At 34.4% G+C, this 12215-nt stretch overlaps 1 protein-coding gene across 1 annotated transcript; it reads left to right on the plus strand.

Moving 5' to 3' along the window:
• Positions 1-943: 943 nt before the first annotated feature.
• Positions 944-1294, plus strand: LOC141679629 (uncharacterized). Its single transcript, XM_074486080.1, has one exon. It carries the CDS (start codon positions 944-946, stop codon positions 1292-1294), a length of 351 nt encoding a protein of 116 aa, XP_074342181.1.
• The last annotated feature ends 10921 nt before the right edge of the window (positions 1295-12215 follow it).

Here is a 12215-nt window from a genome sequence, read left to right on the forward strand (position 1 = left end):
ATTCTTGTATATTTTGTATCTGATTCATCATACATCGAAATTTATTGAGTTTATACTCGTTGTAAAGGTTTTTTGATTATCTCCAATCTTTCTTTTTTGCGTTTTTCTAAAATATGCTTACAAGTATGTCAAAATCTGCATTTTGTATAATCTGATGGTATGATTCAAGGTGATATACAGTAATTTCTGAAATTCATAGTAAATTGAATATTTATTCAAATATTATGAGTCATGCCATTCTGGGAATCTCTTTTCGATATCTACCTTTTGTCTTTACATTACATTACCATATACTGTGATTCGATGTCTTAAATATCAAAATGCTGTCATAATCAGGAGCTGATTCTGATTCTACAGTCCACAAATATTTATTTTCTGAATTCGTTACTTGTTCGTTTTCAACGATCCTTACCATTTTGGAAAGGTCCCGGAATTTTCTACATTTTTCGTATTTTATACTTTTTCAGATAAAATCATCTTTATAGAGTAAATTGGTATTCTTTGAAACTGATCAAATTTGACTTTAACATAATTAGCCATTTTGTAAGATATTTGTTTTGGGATATTATATCAATATATTTCATCATTGCTTTGTTTAGTAGTTCCCACCTTCCTTGCATTCAATGTGCCAGTAGATTGAATTCAATGTACCATTATCATGTTATATTATCATGAGTTTTTAAATATTAATGCATATGTGTTTTCTTCGCGTATTTAAATATTGACCGAATATGCTTATTATAATTGATTAATTATATTATATTTATTATAGTAATATAAGAAATGTTGAATATTAAAAAAGTTGAGTTTAACGCACTTGATGTCACCGGAAAAAAATTACTTGACATGGATTTTGGATGCGGAAATCCATCTTAGCGTTATGGGTCCTAGTGCCACAATTAAAAAAGGGAACAAAACTTCTGAGTAAGAAAAAGTAAAAGCTATGATATTCCTCTGCCACCACCTTGATGAAGGATTGAAAACCGAATATTTGGTTATTAAAGATCCAACAACCCTTTGGAAAAATCTGAAAGAAATATATGATCACCAAGAAACTATTATACTTCTTAAGGCTCGCTATGATTGGTTACACTTGCACTTGCAAGATTTTAAAAGTGTAAGCGAGTATAACTCTGCAATGTTTAAGATTACTTCTCAGCTAAAATTATGTGGTGAAAATATAACTGATAAAAATGTGTTGGAGAAAACTTACTTCACATTCCACGCCAATAATAAGCTCCGACAACAGCAGTATCGTGAAAGAGGGTTTCAAAAATATACTGAACTTATATAAGTCTTGCTTCTTACTGAGCAAAATAATGAACTATTGATGAAAAATCATCAAGCCTGTCCAACTGGTTCAACACCATTCCCTCGAGTGAATGTTGTGACCAATAATGCTCTTGGGCCATGTAAGCAATTTGGACGTGGACAAGGGCATGGGCGTGGATTTGGGTGTGTTCGTAGATATACTCGTGGCCATGATTTCTTACATGGATGAGGTCATAATAATCAAAAATTCTCAAATTTTAAAAGAAAATCTCACCACCATAAGTGGACGAAAAATGAGGAAAAACCTAAAGTAAATATGATAGATAAAAGGGGTAAAAGTGTTTGTCACCGCCGTGAAATGAAATATCATTGGAGTCGTACATGTCATACCTCCAAGCATCTGGTTGATCTTTATCAGGCCTCTTTGAAAAATGTTGAAATTAATTTCACTGAAGAAGTTGATCCTTTGGGAATTTCCCATCTTAAAGTCCACCTGGGAGGTGAAGGCCAAGTTGATCCTTCGAACCTTACACATATGGAAGTTGGTGATTTCTTTGATGATGGTAATGCGGAGATGGCCAAATCTGGCGGTGGAAATAATTAAGTCATATATTAAACACCTTATTTTATTTATTTAAATATTAAATTGTTTATGTTTGAACACTTGAGTGGTTGGTTTATGTTTGCTATATAATGTTTATGTTTGCTATGAAATTTTTGAGATAGTCAAAACTTTATATATTATGGTTTGAAAGAGAAGGCTTATGCGCACACAATATGTCACTTGTATTAAATTGTCTTACTCACATATAAGAGTGTATTACATATTATGCATGCTTCAAATAAGTGATATATCGAAATCTTTATATGATATCTTGGTAAATGATAAAAACATTATGTGCCTCTGTGATTTAATCTTAGAATTTGTAAAAGTGATTTTTTATCCCACTTAAGGTAAATGATGTTGGTATTATCGACAATCCTATTTGACGTTGTTTTTAATAGATTGACTGTATATGATTGCAACCAGAAGTTGCATCTAATAACAACCAGAAGTTGTCCCTACATAATAAAATTCTTTTATTTTTTTTATCAGACATTTTGATATGTTTAAACAGTTGTTTACATTCCAAAAGAATGATATATTAGTATAATATTCAAATTATGATTTTATCATAAATGATATAATCTCCCTAGAGGATAAATCTATATAAAGAATAATGTGATATTTGGATATAATAGATGATAACTCCGGTGAGCGGGCGGCTCCGTTCGACGCCATTCCTGGACCTTCTGGGTGTAAATAAGGTGTAGCTGCTGGTTGGGTATCTACAAAACAACACCGGAAGGGGGGTTTGGCTCTCACGGCGCCTCCGGTGTAAGAATAAGAACAGGGTTTTGGAGAAGATGAAGATGTATGTATGAAATAGGGAACCACGGACTTAGGGTGTTACTACGTTTTACGATAAAGATTACGAAAAGAGGATTACGTTGTTAATGATTGATTCCACGCTCTTTTATTGTATTCTCAAATTCCCTTGAGCGAAGTGTGGCCTCCGTCTTCTCAAGTTATCCTCTCTTCTTGCTCCTTGGTGGCTACAATATGTTTTCACACAATCCCAAGCAAGAAGAGAATAAGAATATATATATAGGCTACAATAGGGACCATGGATAATTAGGTTGGGCCTTCTAATTACATCTTGAGCCTAGCCCAATGTAATTAAATATTAATTCAATCCACTAAAGAATTAATATTTGCACTACCTTTCCTAATACCGTAATTTAATTAATTCGGTTCCAATATTATTTGCTTATTAAATTCCCCATGTTTAAAATATCATATGTCCATTAATTAAATAAATTACTGATAATTTATTTAATTAATATCTTTTATCCTTGATCATCCACTCAACCTTTATTTAATTATGCCAAAATAAATTCCACTTGCAGGGTTTCACATAATTAAATCTTTTTGAGCTTTCAAGGGGACATCATTAACCCGAATATTATCAGGACATGGATTCCTTCAATAAATAATATCCACCATGTATATAATTCCATCACCCAAAATATAATGATATAATTCAAAAGAATTATTTCATATATAAATCAAAGCATGTAAATAATATACACGTGTCAATTACTATTTCCGGATTAAGAACCTAAGCATTAATAATAACATAGAATCTTAGTTCTCCTTCTTAATCAGTATTAAGGGAACAATTCTAAATTTGATCATGTTCAATATACACAAAGTATACTAGTATTATTTATTAGTCAATATAAACTAATCTAAATAATACTACAGCCATACCAGTGGATTGTCCAACACCACCTGTGCTGTGAACCTTATTATATTATATAACCGTATTTAACAATCTAATATTTTGTATCCCATTTGATACTAGATTGTTCACAATATATAATATTAGACAACATGTAAACATTCAAATGATTCTCAAATAAACTGGCCATAAATAAATGTACATACTTCAAATAAATATTTTCAGTATACACTAACAATCTCCCACTTATACTCAAAATATTCTATGTGTACATTAGTGTTTATTTAATCCACTATTACATAAAAATCTATGTGTCCATCCATATGACTCCTATCGCTTCCACATGCTTGTCAAAAACCTTGGTTGGCAAGCTCTTTGTGAAAGGATCTGCTCGGTTGTCTTCTGATGATATGTGAGCCACAACTATATCCCCTCGCTTTACGATTCCTCGTATGAGATGATACTTACGTTCAATATGTTTAGCTGCTTTGTGGTCTCGCGGTTCCTTTGAATTTGCCACAGCACCAGTGTTATCACAATACACCGTCAAGCTCCTAGGCAAATTAGGTACCACATCTAAGTCCAAAAGGAAGTTCCTGAACCATACAGCCTCCTTGGCAGCCTCAGAGGCCGCCACATACTCGGGCTCCATGGTGGAGTCTGCAATGCATTTCTGCTTACACTCCTCCATATAACGGCTCCACCTCCCAAAGTAAAAACATATCCCGAGGTTGATTTCCTCTTATCCCTATCTGATTGGAAATCTGAATTAGTATATCCCAAAGGAAATAGATCTGAGGCCTTGTAAATTAACATATACTCCTTAGTCCTTCTCGGGTACTTGAGTATAGTTTTTACTGCACTCCAATGTTCCTGACCTGGGTTCGACTGATATCTACTAACCATGCCTACAGCAAAGCAGATGTCAGGCCTCGTACATAACATAGCATACATTAAGCTTCCACATGCTGAAGCATAAGGAACTGCTTTCATGCTCTCTATATCCTTAGGTGTCGAAGGACACTGCTTCTTAGATAGAGCAACTTCATGCTTAAAAGGTAGAAAACCTTTCTTGGAGTTCTGCATGTTAAAACGAGCTAATACTTCATCAATGTAGGGCTCTTGAGATAAAGCCAACATCCTTTTCTTGCGATCCCTTATAACTTTGATCCCAAGGATGTATGCCGCTTCACCTAAGTCCTTCATGTCAAATTGTTTGAACAACCATGCCTTTATTGATGACAACATCTCAACATTGTTTCCAATGAGTAAAATATCATCTACATATAGTACTAGAAAAACCACTGCATTACCTTCACTTCTCTTATACACGCACGATTCGCTTGGACTTTGATCAAATCCATATGACTGGACTGCCTGATCAAAACGAATATTCCAGTCTCTAGAAGCTTGTTTAAGTCCATAAATAGACCTCTTAAGCTTACATACCAGATGCTCTTGGCCTTCCTTAATGAATTCTTTTGGTTGCTGCATATAGATGGTTTCTTCAAGACTTCCATTAAGAAAAGCTGTCTTGACATCCATTTTCCAAATCTCATAATCGAGATGAGCTGCTATAGATAAAAGAATACGGATTGACTTAAGCATGACTACCGGTGAAAAGGTTTCCTCATAATCGATACCTTCTTTCTGAGTATACCCTTTCACAACAAGTCTTGCTTTCCAGGCTTTCACCTTTTTATCTAATCCCCTCTTTTTCTTGTAGATCCACTTACATCCAATAGGTTTTATACCTTTGGGTGGTTCCACGAGCTCCCAGACCTGATTAGAATACATTGATTCTATCTCAAATTCCATCGCCTTTTGCCAAAGATCTGCATCTTTGTCTTGTGTTGCCTCTTCGTATGTACGGGGATCATCATCATGTTCACCAGAGACCAAGTCTGAAGACTCACCCAAAAACATGAATCTATCAGGCTGTTGAACAACCCTCCCACTACGACGAGGCACTGGTGCGGTATTAGTGACAGGTTGTACATTATGTTGTGGTTGTTCTACTTGTACTACAGCTTCATGGGTATTATTTGTCCCTCCCACTAGTTCCTCTAAAACAACACTAGTCATGGGTTTGTGATTCATTATATATTCCTCCTCTAAGAATCTTGCATTGGTGCTAACAATGACATCCCGATTATTCGGACTATAAAATAAATATCCTTTCGTTCCCATAGGGTAGCCTACAAACAACCTTACTTCTGTACGAGATTCTAACTTAGTCGCGTTCTTGTTCAGCACATGTGCTGGACAACCCCATATTCGAATATGTCTTAGACTTGGTTTATCCTCGGTCCACAATTCTAAGGGGGTTTTAGAAACCGACTTAGAAGGTACTGAGTTCAGAAGATAAGCTGCTGTCTCTAAGGCATGTCCCCAAAACGACTTGGGTAAATCCGAATAACTCATCATCGATCTAACACTCTCTAAAAGAGTCTGGTTCCTTCTCTCTGCTACACCGTTCTGCTGGGGTGTGCCTGGTACAGTTAACTGGGATTCTATCCCATTTTCTGATAAATATTCCCTAAATTCTCCAAGCAAGTATTCGCCACCACGATCTGATCGTAGTGACTTGATACTTTTATTAAGTCGCTTCTCCGTTTTAGCTTTGTACTCTTTGAACTTATCAAAGCACTCAGACTTACGGTGCAACAAATAAACGTACCCATATCTAGAATAATCATCAATAAAAGTGACGAAATATTCATAACCACCTCTTGCTTGGATATTCATGGGTCCACATAAATCAGAGTGAACCAATTCTAACAGTTGTTTGGCTCTATTCCCTTTTGCCTTGAAAGGCCTATTAGTCATTTTACCTTCCAAGCAGGATTCACAAACTGGAAATGGCTCCACTGCCAATGAGCTTAAAGGCCCGTCTACTACCAGTCTTTGAATCCTCCTCAAGTTAATATGACCTAATCTCAAGTGCCAAAGATATGTTTGGTTCAAACTAGAAGGTTCCTTTCTTTTAGTAGAGTTAGAAGATGTGTTGTTCAATTCCCTAAATTGCAGTTGCAGTGCAGGTTGACTAGGATTAATTATATACAAATTGTCTTGCAATGTACCAGAACATATAATTCGTTTATTCATCATAATAGAAACATTACGATCCAAACAAACATTATAACCATCCAAAGCAAGTTTAGAAACCGAAATTAAATTCCTTCTAAAAGAAGGTACATAAAGACAATTGTTCAAAACCAAAATCCTATCAGAACCATAAGATAAATGAATAACTCCTACTGCAACTATTGCTACTTTCGTAGCATCTCCCATTAACACGTATATCTCACCATCTCTAAGCATTCTAGATAGTTGGAACCCCTGCATAGAATTACAAACATGATCAGTGGCTCCTGTATCTACACACCAAGTGCTCGTAGATATAGCCGCTATAAATGTTTCTGTAACTAGAGAAAGAGACATACCAGTATTGTTTGTCTTCTTAGGAAGAGGACAATCCTGTTTCCAGTGACCTGACTGTTTGCATCTGAAGCACTTTCCCTTAGGCTTTTTCACACCACCCTAAACTCCCACTGCCTTCACAGCTTTCTGTGTCTGAGCCTTTTTCTTCTTCTTAATACCTTTCGGCTTAGAGGAAGAACCTTTCTCAGCCACATTCACTTGAACACACTGCCGAAATAATACTTCAGCTGCCTGAAGTTCTGTCAGCAGTTCCGCGAGACTATACTGCCTCTTGTTCATGTTGTAATTCAAGCAGAACTGCTCAAAACTCTTGGACAAGCTCATAAGGATAATGTCAATCTGGGTTTCCCCGTCAAGTTCAGCACCAAGGATCTCTATCTCATTCAGATGCGACATCATCTTGAGAACATGATCCCTTACAGGTGTGCCTTCAGCCATCTGAGTGTTCATTAAAGTCTTCATGGCTACTTGCCTAGCAGCCCTATTCTGATCTCCAAAAAGTTCCTTGAGATTAAAGAGCATATCTGAAGCAGTGGCCATAGACTGATGCTGATGCTGCAAAACACCCGCCATTGCTGCCAGAATGTAACATCGCGACATCTCATCAGCCTTAATCCACCGTTTATAATACTCTTTCTCATCTTCAGGAGCATCAGCAGCAGGTTGTTCAGGCTTGGGTTTATAAGTGCAAAACTTGTACTCCTCAGCAGTCAACACAATGTCCAAATTTCGTTTCCATTCAATATAGTTAGGTCCGGTAAGTTTGTTGTCCTTAAGTATGGTGAATAGTGGATTAAAGCCCATTTTATCCTGAGAATCATGCATAAAAACATCACATAAATAAGGGTGCATTAATTATTAAGATCTAAATTATTAAAATTTAATGCACTAACATCTAAACACCATAAGCTTCTGGTACGCCACGATGTGTGACATGTATACCACCTAATTTTGTTTAAATGTTACTTCGGTCCTATTACTAAACAATATGCCACGTTGGGGTGGACTATATTATTTTTCATAGCTAAGTGTATACCATCATCAAATCTTAAATTATTTGAAATCTATGGAACTTGGTACGCCACGATGGGTGGCATGTATACCTTCCAATATTCGTAATTTTGCCTTGAATAGAATACTTCAATTCAATATTCATCAATGGTTTGATTTTCAGGTAGTGGAGGAGTCACATCGGTCTCGCTTAAAACCCACAGCCTTACAAGTTCGATGAACCCGTTTTTGACAAAATCGCCCCAAATCAGAAATAAAGAAAATCCGTATTTATTCCTTTCAAAATTTATTAATTTAAGAAGTTTGTTCTAGTAATTTCTATAACATTCTAGACACCACAAATTACATGCCACGATGGGTGACGTATATATAATTTATATTCGTCTTTATGTTAAATTACCTACAACCAATAATGGAGACCATGGGATTTAATTTCATATTAATTCTCTCTCCCACTTAGAATTTTTTTTATTAAAATTGAGGAATTTTAAAATTAAATGGGGCCCTATGTTGTTATAATTATGTCTAATCATGCATTCAAAATACACACATAATTTTAGCAACATATAACATTTAATTAAAGCAATAAATAAATTTTATGTCCATGTCGTCCTAATTAAGTTAAACATGCAATTTTAAAAGAATTACACACATAATTAACGACACACATAATTAATAAATTAAAGCAATAAATAAAATTTAATGGAAAAAATTAAAATAAATTTTTCACTATTATGGCCCTTGAAAAAAATCCAGCTCTCAAAAAAAATCTGCCCCAAGCGCGCCCCGACGCCCCCAGTAGCCCCAGCAGCCCCAGCAGTCCCAGCTGCCGCAGCAGCCCCAGCAGTCCCAGCTGCCGCAGCGGCCGCAGCGCGCGCGCCTGTTGCTTTTCTGTGAGTTTTGTTTTGATTTTGTTCGATCCAAACATCAACAGCAGCCCCTTGTAATCGCACAGCGGAACAAAAAACTACCGGAATTGATTTCTGATCGCACATAACTATTACAAAATACCCGAAACAATTACAAAAAAAATAGATCTAATACAAAACTAATTTTGTAAAATCTATTCTAACACGATCAACCCTCGTGTAAATTACAACCACGATTAAACCACGTGGAAACCAAAATAAAAATTAACCACGATTAAACCACGTGGGATCCAAACACATAATTAAACGCATAGTGGAATAACAACCTGCATCAAAACCAATCCAAGCAAAACACTATATACACGCATATATAATTACGACATGGACATTATATCATAAAACGTAGAACCCATTACCAGGCTCTTGATACCAATTGTTGGGAACCACGGACTTAGGGTGTTACTACGTTTTACGATAATGATTACGAAAAGAGGATTACCTTGTTAATGGTTGATTCCATACTCTTCTATTGTATTCCCAAATTCCCTTGAGCGAAGTGTGGCCTCCGTCTTCTCAAGTTATCCTCTCTTCTTGCTCCTTGGTGGCTACAATATGTTTTCACACAATCCCAAGCAAGAAGAGAATAAGAATATATATATAGGCTACAATAGGGACCATGGATAATTAGGTTGGGCCTTCTAATTACATCTTGAGCCTAGCCCAATGTAATTAAATATTAATTCAATCCACTAAAGAATTAATATTTGCACTACCTTTCCTAATACCGTAATTTAATTAATTCGGTTCCAATATTATTTGCTTATTAAATTCCCCATGTTTAAAATATCATATGTCCATTAATTAAATAAATTACTGATAATTTATTTAATTAATATCTTTTATCCTTGATCATCCACTCAACCTTTATTTAATTATGCCAGAATAAATTCCACCTGCAGGGTTTCACATAATTAAATCTTTTTGAGCTTTCAAGGGGACATCATTAACCCGAATATTATCAGGACATGGATTCCTTGAATAAATAATATCCACCATGTATATAATTCCATCACCCAAAATATAATGATATAATTCAAAAGAATTATTTCATATATAAATCAAAGCATGTAAATAATATACACGTGTCAATTACTATTTCCGGATTAAGAACCTAAGCATTAATAATAACATAGAATCTTAGTTCTCCTTCTTAATCAGTATTAAGGGAACAATTCTAAATTTGATCATGTTCAATATACACAAAGTATACTAGTATTATTTATTAGTCAATATAAACTAATCTAAATAATACTACAGCCATACCAATGGATTGTCCAACACCACTTGTGCTGTGAACCTTATTATATTATATAACCGTATTTAACAATCTAATATTTTGTATCCCATTTGATACTAGATTGTTCACAATATATAATATTAGACAACATGTAAACATTCAAATGATTCTCAAATAAACTGGCCAGAAATAAATGTACATACTTCAAATAAATATTTTCAGTATACACTAACAGTCCGGACCAAGGAGCGGGCTAATAGAGTCTTTAATTGCTACCCATCTTTTTCTGGAGACGATAGTGAACCGGATTCTTCTGGGAGGGAACAGATCTGGGGTGAGATGGTGAAGAAGGGGTCCGGGTCTGTGGGAACAATCTCTAGTTTCCGGTTTAAGCGGCTACCGGAAAACTCGGTTATCTTTACACCTAAAGGTCGTTGGTCCGATACATATTAGTTGAATAAATATATATTAAATAGTATCATGCAGATACAGTGTTATGAAATTGGTTTGTTACAATCATAAGTTGATATTATGACTAATTGTGATTTATTAAATTTGAATTATTGATAGAAAGATTATGTATTGCAACAAATGACACCCTTCCATTCCTTAGAGTATATATGACAAAGTTAGAAAATCAAAAGATATCGATCATGCATGTAGCAATAGTCATGATATTACAAACACTTTTGATCGTATTCTTACCATGTGTATAAGAAATATTTCTCTTAAATAAGATAAAGATGACTAATATCAATACCTAATATCTAATATGAGTCATTCAAAAGGGGGGTATTATATAGAATGTCTCATTATATATTTTTCTAAATATAAGGCTCTTGAAGAGCATGTATAAGACTCTTGAAGAGCATGTACATTTTATCATATTATTCTTAAATACATTTTACCCAAAAGGGTATGTTTATTATTGATGTAATCGTACTCTCCCAGACAATTGAAGAATATTTTTTATAAAATTACTGAAATTGATTTTGAAGTAAACCAAAAGTTTATTGATAACTTTATAGCTGGACATTACCAGCCAAGTCATCAATTTAATAAAGATGCGAATAATAATTGAAATTTTGTTGAAATTTTGTTGAAAAAACTGCAGATTCTTCTCAGTGATAAATATATTATTTGCTTGTAAGGCATAATTAATTACCAGTAAAGATATAGCTACGATTTATCATCTTTGAGAATGAATTAATGAAGATATAAAATGAGATAAAAATCTCTCACTATAGTACAATGAGATATTTTATGAAAAATATAATTATATACCAAGTTTTATCAACTCGTAGCCTGAAGTATGCGAAATTCATTATTTAGAATATGTGATTATATAATTCTGGTGAATCTCACAATGAGTATTATCATGTCCATGAAAATTGTTGAGTATTTTGTATCAATTATATATTGATTCACATCATATAAACAAGTTTTCATATTTCCTCCCCGTCATTAACAAATTATTTGCTCATCATAGATTTTCCACCACGATAGTAAGATCGATTCCACCATTGGATATATATTATTGGAATCATCACTGTATTTCCTTATGACTTGATTGAAATCAGGGGGAGAAAATAAATAGTTGGTGAATATTTTTATAAGAATGAATTATCGTTGCCTCATCTTGATCCTAAAAAAGGATGTTAATATGAACCAGAAGTTCATAAAATAATTCATTTATATATTTGATGACCAGAAATAGTGACTGTGTCACATACACCGGCTACATATGCTCCAATAATATTAATGTCATAAAATGACAACCTCAAGATACTACTATGTCTAAAGAAAGCCTGAAGCGTGATAGACAAGTTGGTTCCATATCTTATACAAGGAAAAAAAAGTGAAAATTGAGCAATAATTGATGATGGCTAGATTGAGAAATCAATAACTTTTGAAGGATCTCAAGAAGAGATTATAGACACGACAAATTAGAGAAAATAAAAGTAATGAAAAATATTGAGATCTTGATATATTATGTCTTGTCCACAATAAAGTGCAACCATTAATCGAATCGACGTC

Source organism: Apium graveolens, chromosome 8, assembly GCF_009905375.1.
Source record: "Apium graveolens cultivar Ventura chromosome 8, ASM990537v1, whole genome shotgun sequence".
In the NCBI taxonomy this organism is placed as follows: domain Eukaryota; kingdom Viridiplantae; phylum Streptophyta; class Magnoliopsida; order Apiales; family Apiaceae; genus Apium; species Apium graveolens.